Source organism: Bombyx mori, chromosome 19, assembly GCF_030269925.1.
Source record: "Bombyx mori chromosome 19, ASM3026992v2".
In the NCBI taxonomy this organism is placed as follows: domain Eukaryota; kingdom Metazoa; phylum Arthropoda; class Insecta; order Lepidoptera; family Bombycidae; genus Bombyx; species Bombyx mori.
The window spans coordinates 9,970,192-9,992,533 of NC_085125.1; the positions used below are offsets into that span (position 1 = coordinate 9,970,192).

At 35.8% G+C, this 22,342-nt stretch overlaps 1 protein-coding gene across 12 annotated transcripts in view; it reads left to right on the forward strand.

The window, feature by feature from the left end:
- The window catches only part of LOC101737283 (high affinity cAMP-specific and IBMX-insensitive 3',5'-cyclic phosphodiesterase 8), a 300,600-nt gene that overhangs the window by 166,471 nt on the left and 111,787 nt on the right, over window positions 1–22,342 (forward strand). For 9 of the 12 annotated variants that reach the window (XM_062674044.1, XM_062674043.1, XM_062674042.1 and 6 more), the window contains one exon: window positions 2,351–2,439. In XM_062674044.1, coding sequence (XP_062530028.1) covers window positions 2,351–2,439 — 89 coding nt within the window. Of the gene's footprint in view, window positions 1–2,350; window positions 2,440–5,796; window positions 6,558–22,342 lie in introns of those variants that run through there. The other 3 variants (XM_038017492.2, XM_038017493.2, XM_038017494.2) reach the window with 1 other exon arrangement.

Genomic DNA, 22,342 nt, shown 5'->3' on the forward strand with positions numbered 1-22,342 from the left:
AACCCAACTAACAATTGATTTCATCTTTTTTTATTCTGATTTCACTGGTCAGGATATTAGAGCGAAGCTATAAAATTATTGTATTATCATCGGTCCTTGTTGCAAATGCAAATTCTCAAGTTAACCGGACGTCTTGATATCGGAGATCCTGTCCTGGTGATACCGGAAAAGTCTCCAGGCCACCAGTAATATTTCAATCATAAAAAGAAAGATGTCGGGGATAATGACTTTCAACCATTCCGTTCCAAACAAATAAACATACCAAGGTATTAAAAGCGTGTTAAACCAATTCATTAATAATTTTTGTGAAGACTCGAACGTATTTTAAAAAGATACTGATAGTCCATTAAAATGTTATATTTTTTAGGCCTTAGCGTGCGTTTTTCAGAGAAGACCTTTTTTATGTGTAGGGGGTGTAGTTTAGTTAGATTAGTTCTACAGATAATCTGTTTTAAATTTTCTGTAGGGATGCTAGTTTACGAGATCGAGATACAGCGCAAAAACCTTTTACACCCCTTTTTTCAAAATGGTGGCTGGGAGACAAAGGTGGCAACCCCACAAACTTAAACTTAAGCTTATATTAACCCGCCCTTATTCACACTTAAAAAAAAAAAATTGCGTCCTCTGAAAAACGCAACCCTAAATGTAAATTTTCAATAGACTATAAATGCACTCCAAAAAATTATGCAAAGTTAAAAATAAATTTCGACACCATCCAAATATCAGAACAAACAAAAAAATATTCATAACGTCCCAACAAACTGTTCGATCAGTTGTCTAATACATGCTATTACACAACTCAAAACAATCGAGATGATGGATCGTGACTCACGCGTTTGTCACTACCAAAGGCCCCGCGTCATTCTTATAAGTATTTTTCTAATCAATCTAGTTAACCTTAAGCTTTCGTTGAATTAACTAATGAGCTACGGCACTTCTGTTACTGAGCAACAATCTAAGGTCAAAACCAACACGGCTCCATCGTCAATCGCACAAGTAAAATAAACTTTGTATATAAAACAAATGCGATAATATCGATCTTATAAAAAATAGCTTTACAATCATACAAGAAGTCACAATCAATTCTTCGCAGAAATAGCCATGGCCGTAGTAACTTGGAATTATATTTAGGAATAAACTTACACACCTAGATTGCAAAAAAAAAAATTAAGCTTCAGTACTCTACTTATAAAATAAAAAAATTGAACATGTTTTAAAAATAGTTTTTAACCTGTCTCAATAATTTGAAAAAATAAAGTTCATTAAAACCGTTGTACTTCCAATTATCGGAATTTGACCATAATCACTTACATAAAGAGATTTAGAAAAAAAACTATCGACTAATTTTTTTATTTCCTTCACTAAAACATAACGCACAAAAAAGAAAAAAGGAAAATCGATTGACAAACAGAGAAGTCAATGGTATTTAGCTGATTGACCTTTGCCTATTTATATATATAAAGAGATAATAATAAAATGCTTACATACACTCAGATTAATCAAAGTAAAATACGGATACGTACAAATATGGATGTTCAGAGTAACATACTTGGAATAATTATTTAAAAAAGTTATGTCTGAGTTCGATATTTTAATTTTACCTCAAGGTTAATTATATCAAATAAAATGTATATTACACAGATAATATTATAACTAGAAAGGTAAATTTTTTAACAAAAGAGCGAGAAATTTAAAAGTTCAAAAAAATGGTGCGCGTGTAACTTGCTGCACTTGATAGAAGTGAAACTTTTTTGGGGTGTGTAGTATTGTGTATTTTCTTCATTTTTAATTAAAATAGATTCTTCATAAAAATAAAATATAAGATAGTTAATATATTACTGCCATCTACAGGAGCAATGAGAAACTATTAACAGCCATCTAGTGGCCGACGCCTGTAAACAGAATTTGTATAATAGAAACGACCTAGCTCGCTTTCTCTCTCTCTCTCCAAAGTCGAGTGGTTCACGAGACGCCCTGTCTATTTTCTCACTCTCGCTCGTTCTAAATTGTATCTTCCCTCTCTAGCAGTAACGAATCTGGCGCGAGGTAAATTTGATTCTCATAGCGCCTAAAGAAGTTTCGCTTAAAAAGAAACGTTATCTAAGTTTTCACTGTATTGTTTTTTGTTTAAAACAGTCCTCGAACACATAAAATTGCTATGTGATTGCTATGTGAGTCCTACGAATGCTGTCGGTTCAGAAATTATTAGCCATAAATTCGCAACGTATATTATTAGCATTTGTGGCGGCAATCAAGATTGGGACCGACCGAATAATTTACTTATGTAATCGTTGTGTCTACGGAATGTAATTTAATGCTTCTGAATTAATGATCGTTCTGTTGTCAACAGGCAGTTCAAGTGGGTCGCCAGGAGCTCGTGCCGGCCGACGTTCCTCCCTTGCTCTAACACCAGAGGATGAACCTTTAGTTGATGTCACTGTAAGTGCATTTTATTATGTATATTATTACAAAATAGTTTCGTCATTTATATTTCTAAACGATCGCGTTAACGAGTGCACAAGAAAGGTCGTGGTACGTGAGAAATGGCGACGTCGTGTGAAGCGCACCATCACTCATGACCACGACCACTCTGGGTGCAAACGACCAAGAAGAAGATAGTATTGTATAATACATGATACTGGGCGCTTGATACTGGGCTTACATAATAATTTCGGACACGGAATATTATGTAGTTAGTCAAATGGGAGTCTAATAAGGTTGTCGTACAACAAAAATAGCTACACGACTTTCCTTTTACGTCATGTTCTATCAAAACTTATTCATATTAGAGCTATCACATTTGTTCACTATTGTCTATCACGTCATCGGAAATCACGAATATTTATTTTCTCGTTTGGAAAACCAAAAACAAATAGTGCATATAAACCTCTAACCACCACCAAAAATTACCCGAAAAAAGCATCTCAAACACTAACTCCTCTCTCTCTCTCATATCGTCATTCACACACTCCATCCATGTCTTCTTCGGTCGACCTTGTACTACCATTTCCATACATCTCCTAGTCACATGTATCTTCTCTCTACGCATCACATGTCTATACTACGCTAACTGTCCGCGCTTTAGTTTTTTAATTACCGGGGTTACTTACACACATCTTCTGATATACTCATTCCTTATCTTTCTTCTTTCTTTCTTTCTTTCTTTTTTCTATTTTTTCTCCCTTGTCTCTTGTTGTTTCAACATTCGCATCTCTGCCACATGCACGCATGCCGCAAATTGATAGAAAATTAAAGACAAAAAACGGTACTCAGCCATTTTGTGTTTGCCTCTTATAATATGTATTATTATATAAATCATTATAATTATAGACAAGAGCAATTTGATTGCACGACATCGTAGTTTAAATAATACCGGCTGTTTCACGAGCACCACAATAAATCATTCCAAATAATCTGGTACCAGAGATTTATTCGTCATCAACGTAATCGATACGTTTCTAGAACATTGACGCGAACTTTCATACGCACCCTTTTAAGTCGACCGGCTCTCGATAACTTTTGACACAAATAGGACCCCTCTATTTACGAAGTCCGCTGATTAAGAAAAATAAAACATTTTTGGCGAATCAAACAAACTCGACCTAAAAATGATGTCATATCAGGAGGGGAAGTTTCATCTTTAATATTTTCTTTCAACAACAAATCGCTATGGAGAAATCGACTGAAATATTTCGTATACGTGTTCGGTATATATATCATGATAAATATTTTTAATGACCGCGACTAATTCAAGAAACACCCGATGTAGTGGTATCGAGTCATACGACTATGGGGACTTTCAAATCTTCTGATGGGAATCAAACCAGAAAAAATATAATTTGCATTTTTACTGATAGTAGAGCGTTTTGTGAACCCACTTAGGTACCACCACCCTGCCTGTTTCTTCCGTGAAGCAGTAACGCGTCGCGGTTTGAGGAGTGGGGCAGTCGAATGTAAAAACTGAAACGGAATGTGCAAATTTTGAAAATACTTGGAATTTGCTACTCAATTACGCTCAATAAAGCTTTGAACGTCTTGGAAATTAATGTTACTTTTTACACGGGAGAAGTCACGATCTGAACTGGTATCTGATAATATTCTCGAACGACATCTACGACAAAGAAGTAACACCGAGTAACGAAATAAAAATATGAAATTACTATATATAGATGTAATGTGATACTTGGTTATACTCGTAGTAGGTTATGAGATGATAATAATCGATTCCATATCTGTTTTGAAGAGCGGAGCAGTAGAGACTTGTCAGTATGCTAGAGAATTCGACATCATATCACAAACCCGACTCTCATTAACATTGTGATATAAATGGGCTCCGGTAACTACACCATGTTGGTTTCGTTGTAAACTCGTAGAACAATCTAGAGTAACAAAAAAATTGTAAGCAATATAAGATTTCTTATTAAGGACTTTTTATTTTAATGCATTAGGTATCTGTGCAATGATATATCCTATCCGACGTACCAAAGTCGATGTATACGCAACCTGATCGGTGCCTTCATCTTTAGTATATTAAACTAGCGACTCTCCTATTTTACAAATGAAATTATCCAAAAAACTACTTTAAAAATATTAAGCAGGCAATTTATAACAATAATTATGTAAGCGATACTGTATTTCTTTCTCTCGAATTTAACGAATATTTAGTTTCCGATTTTTAATAACACTTACGTAGTATAGATATGTAATATTCACTGCATCAATAAATCTTATCTTATTTACTGTCATCAGTAAACCAACGTGCATAGTAATAATCTTAAATCGTAAGCTAAGACAGGACATTATTTTCGATAGGGGTATAATATAACCTAATCTTTTCTCTTCACGACTGACGAAGCGTATGGCCGGACAATCGAGCCCTTCTTGATTATCGACAGCTCAACAAAGCGGCTCTAAGTCATCCCAACGTACACGTGTCAAGGGTTTCCGGAAGCTCCAGGCGCTCCAGCTACATACTCACATCCGGTGTGATGCGTCCTTTGTTAACGATGAAGATAATCTATCCAAGTCAATCAAAAGATAACGAAGCTGTGAAGAGGGTCTGATTTGTATAACATAATTACATAGAACGTATCTTGAGCAAAATGTCAATGTTAACAATATTAGTAAATTTTATAAAAATTGTGTTTCATGATAAAATTCATCGGAGAAGTTTCACTGTCCCCGTATCTATGGTATATATTATATTTTTGCTTTATATTTAACTTGAAATGAACTAATACTCTCCCTTTATGATTTAACTAAAGAATGCGTTCGATATCGTTTGGTCAAACTCGAGATGTAACTATTACTTTAAAGAAACTTTACTACCTTTCACAAATGAAAAACGGGATTTCGATTTCACATACTTACTCCAACGAACAGAACGACAGACCACTAATTTTTTTGGGTAGTAGGTATAGTTAGTCATCAGCCAAGCCGCTGGCGACTCCAATATGTTTGATGCTTGATAAATTACAGATAATAAATGAAGACACATGTTGCTGAACTTTCAGAAACACATGTATATACTCAATTAGGATACTCATTTAAATGACTTGCATTACGTAAAAATTCACTTCATTACTATTACCAAATTAGGTTTTTTTTAGAAAGTATTATTTTATTTCTTTGTAAATCCTTAAGAAAATTACAATCTAGTACATAAAAATTTTAGATATTTCCCAAACGACTACCTTATATTCCTTTTAACGGAACTTGTAATTAGCCGTAATCAGTGCAAGTCTAAATGATAACAAAAAACTTATCGAATTTAATCAAGAATTTGTACTTGAGTGTTTGTTTGAGCTCTAGTTGGAGCATACGTGGTGTTCGTCAGTCAGATTACGTGAATAATACATTCGTTATGATGTCATAATTATTTCTTGAAGTGGATATTATAACAGATAAATTAAAACGTCGCGTGAATTTAATTTCGTGTGAATTTACATTCAATTTTAATGGTGATAGTGAAATTAATACAATACGCGGAAGTATTTGAACTGATGCAACTGACAAATAGGAAACACTGTTAATCAACATAATTCATTAAAATAAGCTACCTACTGATAACTTAATCAACAACTAAGTTGATAGTGTCAGAATTTAATTTAGTACTTCATAATGTAATACAATAGGTTCGATATAAAATGGATAAAAACTCAAAAAACGATCAAGTTAAAGATGATAAACAAATCGGATGCTGGGCGAAATTTAAAAGTCTTTTCGAAGGCAGAGGTTTCGATTTGGAGTTCGAATATAACAACCACAGAACTGCAGTAGCAGTCGGAGACAATAATGATGGCTACAAAAAGATAGATGACAGAAAATCTGTTGAAAAAAGGACTGTATCGGAAAGTTCAGAAAACAGCTTAGAAGGCGAATTAGCCGGTGTGATAAACTTCTATGAGCAATTCTCTTCTTTAGGAGACGATACTAAAGATGATGTGGACGTTTGGAGGAGATCTTCAGGGGTTCGAAACAGAGTCTCGATTAGACCTAGTGCCTTATTAACAAATATAATTGAAGAGAACGGCGAATGTGAGGATGACGTAGAGTTGGTAAGTGCAAAAGAAAAAATTAAAAGCGAATACGCTCATTTCGGACGGCCGCATTACTATCTGCGATCATAAAAATGTAACATACTTGTTGATAATTGATTTTATTATTTCAATGACGCGTTATTTATGAAACTACTTTTACTAAATACTATTTATTATCAAAAGGTAAAAGAAAATCGACGTTTTAATAAATTAACTTCGTATGTTAGAATGAAAAGTGTCAATCAGTACATAGATCTAGATTTACGATTTGCTCAGACATCTAGTTATAGAGAATATAAAAGCATGCGTATTCAAGTGTCAGTCATTCAACTATTTCACACAGATAATTGGCGTGTTATTCACAAGTAAGGTACAAACTAAGTTAATAATTGTTAAATGTGTCAGGCCCTGTCTGAACGTTTTAGAGTATATTTAATTTATGTTTTCGTTGTTGCCAATTTATGGCTTAAGAAAACGTGTGTATGTCACAACTGATGTCTAACAATCTGTCCGCCTTTCGCTAATTAAACCAAAGCGCCAAAACATTGGCCAGCTAATTGAAAACACGAGTAATCAAAACCTGTCCACATTGAAACTAAGTTGTGTTCTAATCGAAACATGCATTAATTAATTCTTCAGTTGCCACACATCGTTGCCAGTGTTGCTGCAAGCTCACATTTTAGTAGGTGAATTAAAAAATACACACGAACGAGATGAATCTAGGGGCAATAGTTTGAAGTCGTCGTGGCCTAAAGGATAAGACGTCCGGTGCATTCGTATGTAGCGATGCACCGGTGTTCGAATCCCGCAGGCGGGTACCAATTTTTCTAATGAAATACGTACTCAACAAATGTTCACGATTGACTTCCACGGTGAAGGAATAATATCGTGTAATAAAAATCAAACCCGCAAAATTATAATTTGCATAATCACTGGTGGTAGGACCTCTTGGGAGTCCGCACGGGTAGGTACCACCACCTTGCCTATTTCCGCCGTGAAGTAGTAATGCGTTTCGGTTCGAAGGGTGGGGTAGCCGTTGTAACTATACTTGAGACCTTAGAACTTATATCTCGAGGTGGTGGCGCATTTACGTTGTAGATGTCTATGGGCTCCAGTAACCACTTAACATCAGGGTGTGAGCTCGTCCATCCATCTAAGCAATAAAAAAAAACGTATTCAAGATTAATTAAAATAGGCGAGTTTTCAAAGTACTAAAGCTATGTATCATTTGTTTCAATAACAACTTCTCAAGTAACAATAAAAATATTAAAAGTTTCGGAAAGGGAAGCTCATTGATGCTTCTTAACTGCGTTTTTAGTAATCTAAAATAGACTTCTAATCTAACCTTTAACCTTTTTAAAATTTTGCTAACAATGCCTTCAAAGGATTATTCATGCCGAACAATGTCACATTATCATCATTTTGTAACCACCTTTTTCTTTCAAGTGTAAATGACTTTAAGTATCTCAGTGTACACAGTCGTCCCAACTAAAGAAGGTGATCTGTACATTGCAGGGTTTTATTGCTAATTGAATCCCAGAAACACTATACAGCCAACATATCAATCAATTATATTGAGGAATAATTATATTGAGGAGGCTGTTTGGTTTAAGCCACATTTTTGCAACTTTACATTCAAAGTTAAAAAATTGGAAAAAAATATCATAACAAAAAAGTTATTCAGTTATTTGAATGGGGTATACTTAATTGAAGTTCAATTAAAAATCAATTTAAAACAACAAATTGTTGATACTAATCTACACTAATATTATAAAGCTGACGAGTTTGTTTGTTTGAACGCGCTAATCTCAGGAACTACTGGTCCGATTTGAAAAATTCTTTCAGTGTCAGATAGGTTATTTATTGAGGAAGGCTATAGGCTATATAACATCACGCTAAGACCATTGCAAACGGAGCACCAATAAAGAAAGTTTCAAAATCGGGGTATTTTTCCTTTTTGAGAGGTTCCGCTGCGTGCGCTGCGGAAACGATTAAAGTTACGCTAAAATAATGTATGACAAAATTGTTCCCCTTTAAAAGTTTTAAAAATCCTCCTAAAGTTTTAAAAGCTCCTTATCATTCTCTATTATGCAAAATTATTTTTATTTTCTACGTAAATGAAGAGGTGGGTAAAATTTAGCGTTATGCCAAAGTAACTATTCCACGCGGACGAAGTCGCGGGCAAAAGCTAGTACCATATAAAACGGACCTATAATTACAAAAATAAATGTCGCGTACTAACCGAAATGTCGCTTAAATAAACCAAATAGCCCACGATACTAAATTTACGGATGTTTAAACGCGAAAGTGCATCTACTATTTTGTTCATATTTAAGGCGGTAACATAGCAACGGGTCAACTAGTTTATAAGCCGTAGATAAAAGTTTTTATCTCGAAAAAATGACACACTTGATTCGATCAATAATAGTGACGTGTTTAACTAATTTAGAATTATAAATTTAATGCGGATGACAAAGTGAGGCACAACTAAAGCAAATAAAAAAGGACACCATGAATATTCGTTACATTTTATCTATATTTTCTTAATATTGAAACTGGTGGTAGGGCGCATTGTGAAAGTGCCACTCTTGCTTATATTTGACCTAAAGCAATCACGAGTTCCAATTATAAAGCCTTGAGGCTTTATGTCTCAAGCTGGCGACTGTCTGTGGCTGTGGGAGTTGTCAAATAGTTGTCAACCTATTTCGTGTGTTTGTCAATCAATAGTACACAAATATTTATTTTAAAAAGAAAGGTGTAAATACAAAACATGCTAAATGAAACCTAAAACCCGGATAAACATCTTATATCATAATAGCGGTAGGCAGCGGCTTGGCTCTGCCCCTGGCATTGCTGAAGTCTATGGGCGACGGTAACCACTCACCATCAGGTGGGCCGTATGCTCGTCTGCCTACAAGGGCAATAAAAAAAAATGTTTTTTTACTAGCTGACCCGGCAAACTTCGTAGTGTCTCAATCGATAAATAAAAGACCTAAACTTTTGTATAAAATAAACTTAAAACAAACAAAAGGAATCCGTCCGACGGGGGACACGTCAAAGGAAAAACAAAATTGTTATTTTTATTTAATTCCGAGCATTTTTATATTTATCTACCTTTTAAACCTTGTCTGGACTTCTACAAATAATTCAAGACCAAAATTAGCCAAATCGGTCTTACCGTTCTCGAGTTTTAGCGAGACTAACAAACAGCAATTCATTTATATATATAGATTAGTTAATATGATTATCAACTGACTATGACGTAAAAGTAAACAGTTTTACTAAGATATTACTTAAAAGGTAAAATCAAGCAAATAATCTGAACAAGTCCTTTTTCATCTATAAAATTTTCGTAGCAAACGAAATAAAATGCTTTGTACAGGAAATAACAGGAAAGAAATTCTAGAAATATTAAATAATTCCTTTTTGTTTCATCTCTTTTCACTTGAAAATATATCTGTTTTTCGAGAAGAACTAAACACCACTTTTGCCAAAATTTTGTTTTTTGAAATTTGAAAAATAATCGTTACTATTTATTTCCAAAGATTTTTTATTGATAACATTTAAGCTCATTAATGGCTAGTAAGTAAATAAATAAAAAGTCGGATGACACACCAGTTTGAGAGACTATACTTTTGGAAATTTATATGTCATTTTCAGGGGCTCTTTCATATCGTCTTAATTAGTAAAAATAAGAAAATTTATTCCATAAATTAAGACTGTTATGATTTTTTATAAGATAATTTAAGAAGAAATTAAAATTCAGCCGTAAAAATAGTTTTAATGATGTCAAGGATATATATGTGAAATATTTGTTAATTTTATTTCCGAGTAACTGATAATTTGCTGTTTATTTTAGTAAGCCATTGACACTTCAATTTTTGTTTTTTTTTGCTAATAGGTTTGGACTAGCTCACGGTCCACATGGTGTTAAGAGGTCACCGATGCCCATAGACATCAACCACGATTAATACCGCCGCCCATCTGGATCTGATCCAAGTCTCAGTTTTTACAGTGCAACATCTGCCCCACCCTTTAAACCGAAACGCATTACTGCTTCATAGTGGAAATTAGAAAGGGTGGTGGTACCTACCCGTCTTACTCACAAGACGTCCTACCACCAGCGCGTTATAATGTTGCAGTTCGTATTATTTTATGTTCAATGTTAATAATTAGTAGTTATAGTACAGTATTTTTTCTAATGAAATTTGTACTGTTATAATATCCGATTACAACGTGGTCAATATAAAGTAAACTGCTGACCTAGCCTCAGTTGTTTACTTCGTTTCTAAGTAATGACGCAAATCAAAAGTTCGTCAGAATTTCCGTTACCACAGAAAGGCAGATCGGTTTGAAACCTCGTGGTGGACACTCATCTAAAACGTGACAAACTTGTACTTTCTTATAATAAAATTACTTTTTTCCCAGTTTCTGTAAAAAGTGTTTAAAAGTCTTCATCATCCCACCCCGTAACAGTACCCATTGTGTAAAAAAATTATTCCGGTTTTAATTTATTTATATACTACTGCTTTAAAGAAATTTATGCGAGTGTTAGCGGCTACCAATGTTTTACAATCTCTTTATTCATTAAATTATATTCTATATGACTCGTTACGATTTTTCAGTATTTAATTAATCGATCAATAAACTTGTCGAATATCGATACGACAATTCGTTTTTTCATCAAGGTCAAATCCTTGATTAATATTTTAACATGTCCGTGCATCTAATAATTATGTATCCCTTATCTGGCATCGAAATTATCGTAATGTGGCGCTTGCGGACCCCGATAATTATATCCCAAAGATACTGTGCGCTTCAGTACGAGATAGTACAGACATAAATAAACTAGAACTCGATAAACGTGAGTATCTTATCGACGAAACAGTAAGTGTCTATTATATGATACGATATCTTCGCAATCTTAAGCTCTTAGGTGATCTGAAAAGTGTTAAAAAGTGCTCGGACTTTTGAGACTGTCGAAATTTAGAGAACTTATTGGCTTACCAATAAGATGACGTCACCAAGACCCGGGTAAACATAATGAATATAAAAGCAATTCCGCAATACGTAAGGCTAGCAAAAATAAATTTTGTGTTCAAGCGAATTCTTCATAGTTACTATATTTTTAATTATTTATTGCTAAGATGGGGGGACCAGCTTACGTCATACGTGGTGTTATGTTAGCAGTGGAGCTCATAGGTATTAACTACGTTAATTCCGCCGACCATCTTGAGATATGAGTAGTAAATCTCAGTTTTTACAGTACAGGGGCTGCCCTATCCTCCTAACTGAAACGCATTACTGCTTCACGGCAGAAATAGGCGGAGAAAATGTGGCTCCTCCCGGTGTAGACTCACAAGATCTATCAGAAATAGGCAGAGTTGTGATTCCTCCCGGTGCGGGCTCACAAGACGGCCTAGAATACTTAAAGATGGGTATACAAGTCCATAATCCGCTTTAAAATTAAAAGCTTTAAGCTCAATCGAAACCGACTCACAGCGGGCGAACACTCGTGTTTTGCGATAACCATTTACAGCATCAGAATGTGGCGTAAAACCATAAAACTTCAATCATTCCTGTAGACACATCGACACAGAATCACATCGCCTTTAACGGTGAAGCCAATCAATCGGTTATTGCATTTTAAACGACTCTCAGCCATACGGAGATCTTTCTGGGAACTAAATACGCGTAAGCAGTTAGATAGAATGTATAGACAAAAAATAACGGGTAAGTGCGTGTGGGACGACTATCTATGGTTCCGTATATAGTCGGTTTGTTTTTAATTGCTAACATAGGTGCAGAAGCTCACGACCTACCTAGTATTAAGTGGGACATCAACAACGTAAGCACCGCCACCTTGCGATATGAGTTTTAAATCTAAGTTTTTACTAGACAGCGAAAAGCATTACTGCTTCACGGAAGAAATAGATAGGGTGGTGGTACCTACCCGTATGGGCTCACAAGACACCTGAGTAATTACGCAAATTATAGTTTTTGTGGGTTTCGTTTTTATTACACTACGTTATTCCTGAATTCCTACGTTATTCCGCCGTAAAAGTCATTCGTGAACATTTAAGTACGTATTTCATTAAAATTTTTATACCTGTCTCCGGGATCCGAATACCGGCACAATCCCATCACTCGATACGAATGTCGTCTTATCTTTTAGGCCACAAAGACTTTAAAGATATGAACTTCGAAACGTAAATTATTTATTTTTATTTATTTATTTATTACACTTCATGTAAAATTTACATTGGCGTTTATTTTTTAATTTATTATTAATTACATAAAATACAAGGTATTTTAGTATTTTGTTTTCCCCCATTAAACCTGTAATTGAAAATAAATTTTAAATCAATAGTTATTCGACTAATGAATTGTTTACAAGTCTCGTACAATTTTTTTTTTAAATATCAACGATATTTAATCTTCACATGATGATTAATGAATTCAGTCCTAAAAAATCTGCATTTTTACGATTTGGTCGACTGCTTCAGGCCGCGACTATATTGTGAAAACATAATATTCTATTTATTGGAAATTCTATCATACGGTCAAGCCAGACACACATTGACTATTTGAGGTATCCACTGCTCTATTCCGATATCCTCATGCAGCTATCCTCGCCTCCATATCTCCGCCTGACGTCGTAACGATCGAGACCCATGAAAAAGGAAATATATAAATAAATAAAAGAATGATTGGGAGCAAAACACACCGGTCACCTGATCCCAAACTTTTCCCTAGGATTTTTTGCTCTGCTGGAACCACTGTTGGAACTCGAGTTTGATAAACATACGTTAAAATAGATACATTTATCGGCACTAGTGGTCTCCCGGTAGTCGGAATTCGATTACAATTAATTGAAATTATAAGTTTGTACACTATTATGATTTTATTGTCAAAGACAAATACTTCTATAATCACAGGTTTCGACAAGACTACACTTTAGACAAATATTCTGGACAAACAATATTTAATCTATTCTCAATTTGACCACAGATTATATGCAATAAGAAAAGTTTGACAATAAACAAATAGTATGCATGCGTGTGTGCGTCAAATACATGGTATTGTGTGTAATGTTTTTTTTTATTTATTTAATGTATTTATGTACTTTCTATGCATAATTAAAAAAAATATTAACATTCTGCACTCCTTCTCTATATTATCGATAAGTGTGGGAAATTTCATACTCATCCGTCCGCGCAATTTTCGTAAAAAGGGGTAGGTACAAAGTTTTTGCTTCACGTATTAATATATAGATAAAAGACACAGACAAAGAGTGAACAAACCTGTTTGACGCACGAACATTTGCCCGGTGTGTGAATAAGCATAGTTAACTACTTCGACAACGATTCTGTTAAAATTAATTACGATTTTCTATTCTCTTTGTCAACTAGTATTCTTTTTTTATTTGTTAGCTATCGATTAACTTTAGTGTTCAATACGTCAACAAAAACAAATTTTAGAAATGCCAGTGTTTTTATTCAAAATGTCATTTTCAAAACAAAGGATTCATTGATATTGGTAGAATTTCCATTGTTGTATCAATACTAGTACAGGTAAATCCGTGTTTTTTTTTCTCTTTCAAAAGTAGATTCGAATTTGTTCTTTTTGTGCTCTGCTAAAATAAACTTTAAAGAAAATTGCTATCTTTATACTTCTAGATATTCGCTATCCCGAACAATCACATTAAGGGGCTACACCACACTAATATTTAAAAAAAATATCCAGGCTTGATGAACACGGAATTTAAATCCCAAAGTTACAAGCAAATGTGTATCTTGATTTGTAAACTTTTTGATCAATTTCATAATAGTAGAATCGAATTAAAATAATGTTTATCATAATTAAAAAAAATCGATGTTAGGTCGTCTTAAGATGCATGCTCGATCTTGAGATTACATTCGATTATCAGTGAAGCATTATAAAGTATATTAACAACAACACTCACTTCCAAATAAAACTTCCCTTGACAACGAAAACCATACGGAGATTATGGATCACAAAAAAAACGCCAATACGTAGTACGGCTTCGTTTCCAATCTGAACGGTAGTAGCAGCCTCACAGCTGCGAGAGGCAGCCTATTGTTAATCGGAGGCCAAAGAGAGACCATTGTCGAGGCCTATTGTTCAATATATAATCGGCCATTCAATATCAACGCCGATGAATAAAGCATTCAGCGAATTTTCGTTGACCATGTACTATGCAAAATAATATTGTTGACCCGAATCTTCACGAGTTCGTCTAAACATTTACATATTGCTTCGCTAATATTAGTCTATAGTTCGTCTGTGTGTACGTAACTTTCTCATACAATTACTGGTGGTAGGACCTCTTGTGAGTCCGCACGGGTAGGTACCACCACCCTGCCTATTTCTGCCGTGAAGCAGTGATGCGTTTCTGTTTGAAGGGCGGGGCAGCCGTTGTAACTATTCTTTGAGACTTCAAGGTGGGTGGCGCATTTACGTTGTAGATGTCCATGGGCTCCAGTAAGCACTTAACACCGGGTGGCTGTGAGCTCGTCCACCCATCTAAGCAATAAAAAAAAAATACAAAACTTTATATCGAAGCTTGCTGTTGATCACATCTACTTTGGGTTTTGTGCACGTAAAATACAAATCAATTACGTAAAACGTGCCTCGTATAGCCATTCTTTATATAAAATTTAAAATTGTGAATTACTTACTACTCTTGACTTAACTTAGACTAGTTTGTTGACCTCTGAACGTCGCCGGTCAATGCTCTTTTCTTCAGCGAATCAGACGCTACGTTTGCCAAATTGCTGTCTACACTATACACTTCAAACCTTTTTCATTTGTATAAACCCTTATTGAAATGCAACGGATTCTAGGTCTAATGAAGCTAACATTTTAACATCTTTCATTGACTTCTGCGTATTGAAATGTTTCTTGGAACACAGAAAGAACCATCAGAATCTTAGTAATTTATTATGTTTCTTGTATCTTAGTAATTTATTATGTGTGCAATAAAGTGTATTCTCTCTCTCTATTATTTTTCTTAATAAAACATTCATCGTCCGTAACCACAGAACTGGCAAAAAATATTTGAATACAAAGCAACGGAAATTTAAATAAAATTGAAAATGTTAAACTCTAATGCGCCATTTTGAGAAGGCGGCACGACATGAGAACCCTCTCATCGTGGCCGCTGGAAACTACATACCAGACCCAGTAGACCGAATTGTAAACCGTCGACGTCGCCCAAAGCACGTCATTACGGATCCTCCTGATCCATTAACGGTGCTTTTAGGCACCACAAGCACCGGTCACCGTCCTCGTCGAACCCGTCGCTTGCGACGAAGGGCTCGACGAGCGAATTAACCCACAGACACAGCCCACTGAGTTTCTCGCCGGATCTTCTCAGTGGGTCGCGTTTCCGATCCGTTGGTAGATATTGCGAAACACTGCTCTTGCTAGGGTCAGTTTTAGCAACTCTCCGGTTTGAGCCCCGTGAGCTCACCTACAAACGTTAGGGCGAAGCTGAAATAGCCTCTCAAGGCTATCAGTAAAGGCAGGAAAAAAAAAAACTCTAAAAATAGTTATACGTATCTCAAATGACGAAAGCCCTAAAAATATCAGTGAAGTAGGTAATTTAACAAATTTGATAATGTAACAAATCTTGTTTTCGAGACAGATATACAGAATCTAGTATTAAAAATTAAAGCGTATAGGCAATACAACGTGAATTCTGCAACCCACCACCGAATTTTAATTGTACTGTACATTGTCTCACTTTTCATATCGTAACAGTTTAATCATTGCGAGTCAGAAATACATACATTTTAAGACCATTTTCTCCTCTCAACTGATTATCATTTTAGTGGCTATTAAAAAAACTTTGTTAATGATATACTAATTTTCTTTACCAATATATTTTTTTTATTTCATGAGCAAAACAGAAGATAATGTAAATAACACATCAAGTTAATCGAAATCTTGAGATATCAATGATCATCGTCTGATTTCGCTCATCGCGCGCACTCTACTTTAAATAAATATTAAGCGTAAAGTGGAAACATGCCTTACAAATAAAATAATCAGAAGGAATTGTGAAAATTCCCTTAATGTTTATAAGAGGAACGTTTATTGACGTATTAAGGCGGATCGAATAAGAAAAAAAGCAATTTCCGTTATCGCTCGCTTAAGCTGAAGATTATATTAAATGATCTACTCCAGTAATGTTTGACGTAATGTTTTTTTTTTAGTTAAGTTTCAATTTATCAAATCGAATGCCTCAAATCAGAAACTTGTCAAATCGAGCAAAACATACTGACGTCTTGTAAGACCTACACGGTTAGGTACCACCACCCTGCCTATTTCTGAACTGAAACGGTAATGAGCGCAAGTACGTTTTACCTCTTACTGGTGGTAGGACCTCTTGTGAGTCCGCACGGGTAGGTACCACCGCCCCACCTATTTCTGCCGTGAAGCAGTAATGCGTTTCGGTTTGAAGGGTGGGGCAGCCGTTGTAACTATACTGAGACCTTAGAACTTATATCTCAAGGTGTGTGGCGCATTCACGTTGTAGATGTCTATGGGTTCCAGTAACCACTTAACACCAGGTGGGCTGTGAGCTCGTCCACACATCTAGGCAATAAAAAAATAAATAAAAAAAAAACCTTGGAGACAGTCTCGTATTTCCCGGGACGTCCCGTATTTTAGGCTTAGTTTAAAATTTCCCGGCGGGACTGACTCTGTCCCGTATTCGAACCGTACGATTATGATTGTAATGATTTTTATAAATATGTTTAAACTAACTTACTCCTCGAAGTATTATCAAAAAAATTAAAAAATCTCACTATATAATTTTGTTTTTTATTTGCTCCGGGTAAAAAACTAAATTCCTGTATTTTTTGCCTATTTAAGCATTCTCCCCTTATAGGCTGAAAAAAATTCTGGCAACCCTAGTACTAATATAAACCCGTATTAAAATGCAAACTCGCTCGATCCGAACACACCGGACTTCTTATCCTTTAGATCAATGACACTAAACATTAACATTACATTGAAGCCTTGCGAAATCAACGGTACGCCATAATAGGTAGGTACTACTAAACTACTAACTGTAATACAAACTGTACTTTTTGTTATAATTTCAAAAAGTCTTCAATGTGTTGCACTGTAAAAAACAAAGAAACGACATTAAAAAATTATTAAAATCAGTTAAAAATTAATACAAATTAATTTCATAACTATAATACAATAAAACTTAATGAAAATTTCCGTAGCGAAATTTTAAACGAAATCTTCGATTCCGATCACGCAGTTGTTACGATAAACAGACTTATTTATCGATTCCGTAATCACTGTTTATATATTATATCGTCTAAACGAGCGCGCCATTGAAAATTACAAACACTAGTGGATTCACGTTACTACTTCATACGAAACATGCTTTACCGATCGTTACGAACAAGTATTTGTAAACATTACGTTCGCTTTGATTCCGATATTAGCCCCGACTTATATTTGGAAAACGAAAGATTTAAATCGAATCGAATTAATCACTCAGACGGTCAGCGGCTAAGGAATAACGCGAACAGAATTCGATTGTTTAAAGAAATTACGCGTGTTTTGCTTGATTGAAATTTATTTGTGAACAGATTGTAGAGATGGGTCGTACTAGGTAAATCAGATACTAGGTCCACCTGTTCCTAATCTTAAGAAATACCTTCTTGTTTTTTTTGCTTAGATTGGTGGACGAGCTTACAGCCCACCTGGTGTTAAGTGGATCCCATAGACATCTACAACGTAAATGCGCCACCCACCTTGAGATATAAGTTCTAAGGTTTCAAGTATAGTTACAACGGCTGCCCCACCCTTCGAACCGAAACGCATTACTGCTTCACGGCAGAAATAGGCAGGGTGGTGGTACCTACCTACCCGCGCGGACTCACAAGAAATCCTACCACCAGTAAAATACTACTGGTCCTATCCAAAGCCCTATCCAAAATCCAAACACCTAATCCACATAATCTTTCTAATTTCAATTAGAACCAATACTTTACTTAGCAAGCGATCTCAATCTGCCCATTCCTAATCTCAAGTTCTGAGTTCGTTATTAGGATTTGATTAATGTAATCGTTGGATCATTATTTGAATGATTAGTATTAGGCATTTAGGGATTGTGAGATACGTTGCAACATGTGAGTGAGTGAGATAGCGCAGGAACAGGTGGGAGCGTATGCTGAACATTCGATTTTATGTTTTAAGAATACGAAGATTAAGTGGAACAGGTGGATTATACACATTGACAAAATGGGATTAGGTGCAGCCTAGTCTCGTAAAATACCTAATATTCGGGTCTGTTCTAATAAATCCGACTCATCTCTAGCAGATTGTTCGACGCTCTAGTGTCGTCGCTGTGGGACGCCGCGCGCAATTACGGGGTAGAATCACGATCATTGATTTATTTCACGATAAATTAAATAAATTCGTTTTTTTTACTTAATTTTTTTTATCGCTTAGATTTGTGAATGAGCTCGCGGTCCACTTGGTGTTAAGTGGTTACCGGAGCCCATAGCCATCTACAACCTACATGCGCCACCCACCTTGAGATAAAAGTTCTAAGGTCTCAAGTATAGTTACAACGACTACCTCGCCCTTCCAAACGAAACGCATTACTGCTTCACAACAGAAGTAGGCAGGGTGATGGCACCTACCAGTGCGGACTCACAAGAGGCTCTACCACCAGTAAAAAACTAGCCTTGTAAATTAATAGTAAACAAGCCTTGTGTACAATTCGATAATATTTTTATTGTATATCGTTCTGCGAGCTATCATAAAACTCCGACATATTTCTGGCATTTATGTAGTGTAGGACAATCGTTATTAGAAATCAATTGAGATATCTACTAATTGTGATATTTATAATCTTCAGTAATCATTTAACACCAGACGGACGCACCGAAATTCGTATCCCACCCATATTTATTTATATATTTTATTTATTACACTTCATGTAAAATTTACATTGGCGGACTTCATGCCTAAGGCATTCTCTACCAGTCAACCAAAGGTAGTGCAGAATAATTGGTGGTAGGTGCAATGAAATTTATATTAAATTACAAATACATACACAAAAAATATATATATACACATCACATATACACATACATACATACACACATATAATAGTTTATACAGTATTGAAAGTAATGTATTAATAAATTCACTTAACAAATAACTTCATCTTAATAAATTCATGACGATTCCGCTAACTTTTCCAACAGCATTCGCCGAACCCTTAACTTGAACGCGCACCGGTTAGTAATAGTCCTGATCTCGAGAGTTAGCGCACTCCACTCTATATCAATATTAATAACGGAGAGATGGTCGCCAAAGCAACAAAAGTTATCGTGCCTTCTGACGTCATCCATCAAATCGCGTATTACGTGAAGTGTGTGTAATTATCGTGATCTCGCCGAAGCAACAGATACGCGAAATCAAATTACGGTTCCTATGACGTCATGAGTGCAATGAATCAAAAGATTATAATGTGTTTAAGTCATCGCGTGACGCTTTTCCTGCTCGTTTCGTACGAACGGACACGATATTCTTACAAGTTGTTCAATTTATAATTCTCTCCTCTTCCTTTTCTCCAGCTTATCCCAGTAGGTGGGGTCGGCACAGCTAATTTTTCGCTTCCATTCTCTTCTATCAGCCGTCATCTCAACACTCACTCCTCTCTCTCTCATATCGTCATTCACACACTCCATCCATGTCTTCTTCGGTCGACCTCTTTCCCCTCTATTTATAATTCTCTCTTGTTTCAAAAAGTTTTCGAAGACTCTCTTGTTTTGAAGGTCTAATTTACTTTTCTATTGCCATCAATCGTCCGCTCAAACATTAACTTCGAACGTGTTCGCACGTGTCAAAACATGCTTGGTAAAAACAAAGATAATTTCTATTGAGGGAATTATGGATCACAACTGGTTCTCGCGTGTAAAAAAATGTGTACAATAATGATAAGATAGAATAGGCATAATTATGGCCTAAAAATACCCACTCAGAATAGAGGGGTTTATTAAATTTTGATTTTTATGAATTTATCTGGTGGTAGGGCATGCGCTACACGGGTAGGTACCGCCACCCTGTCTGTTTCTGCCGTGAAGCAGTTACGCGTTTCAGTTTGAGATATTGATCGGCTTTGAGTAAATACACCTAAGACTCACATTTTACTGCTAAGTAGGGTGTATTGTGAGCCGGCATGGGAGATATCGCTAAGCGGCAATTTCTGCCGCGAAGCAGTCATTCGTTCCGATTTGATAGGCGGGACAAGCATTATGCAAATGAGATTTCGACCTCAAACTTCACTGGTGATAGGACCTCATGTGAGTCCGCACGGGTAGATACCACCACCACCGCGCCTATTTCTGCCGTAAAGCAGTAATGCGTTTCGGCTTGAAGGGTGGGGCAGCCATTGTAACTATACTGAGACGTTACAACTTATATCTCAAGGTGGGTGGCGGCATTTGCGTTGTAGATGTTTATGGGCTCCAGTATCCACTTAACACCAGGTGGGCTGTGAGCTCGTCCACCCATCTAAGCAATAAAAAAAAACTCAAGGAGGTTGGTGGCATTCATGTTGTCATAATATGTATGGACTCCGGTAACCAGATTACAGTGGGTGTGCCTCGCAACTTAGAAAAAACTCAGCGGGATCGTGCAGATCCATCATTACGCATAAAAAGTCTCTATTTCTTTGAAATAACGCCTATTTTTTTTTTGAAACGCATTGGACAGTTGATGTGTGGAAATTGAGCCCTCCAAATCCCGTCGCTCTCGTCTAATTACCAATTAAAACTTGTTGGTTCTTCGTCGACCGCCATAGTATTTAGTAGACAGCGCCATCACAACCAATCTGACTAGAATAACACACTAACAAAATAATACAGATGTCGAAGTTCAAGGCAGCCGTGGTCGCAAACGCGTCTGTTAATAGCCAGACGAAAACAACTTTTATAAAACGTTTGTTTGTAAGTCTAACTACATACAAACATACAAAAGCCGTATTTTGCTTCGATTGAACAAGTCAGAATCTTCTTACTGCAGGACACAAATATTTACTAAATTAGCGAGTATCTAAATGCTTGCGTCGGCTTTCTCATCAAAAGTCAGCACAATTTAACTCGTCCTGTCCTAAAAGATAAGATACCTGGTGTTCTCTGTGACTATTTTGTTTTTCAAATCCCGATCAGAAATTGCATCTGCATCGTCAATTGAATCATTTGCAATATAATATATTTTGAGTTGGTTTGAAAAATAAGCTCTATTAAGAGAGGCATAAGAACGTGAGTTTCTCGCCGGATCTTTTCAGTGGGTCGCGATTCCGATCCGGCGGTAGATTCTGCGAAGCACTGCTCTTGCTAGGGCTAGTGTTACACCATAATTACACCAAAACGCAGGTCGAGACCGCAGCCAAAAAATCCGCTATTTTTTAAAAAAATTGTAGTGTACATAAATTTTCTATAACGGGCATAGACATGAGCTTAACAGCAATAAAACACTGTAAATGTTTTGTTCTAATTGCTTTTCTTTAACAAAAGTTCACCATAACGGACAAAAATCCAAAACTATCAATAGTGGTCCGGGAAGGGCCCGCAAGTGCTCAGGGGTCACATCAGACACCATTCTAGCATCTCGACAATTCGCACTATAATATACTAGAGGCCCACTCCTGCTCCGCTCGGGCCTTTAACAAAATTTTCAACGATACTTGACGTTATTTTATTTTTTTAAATAAAATAACACTTATTGCGGCATAA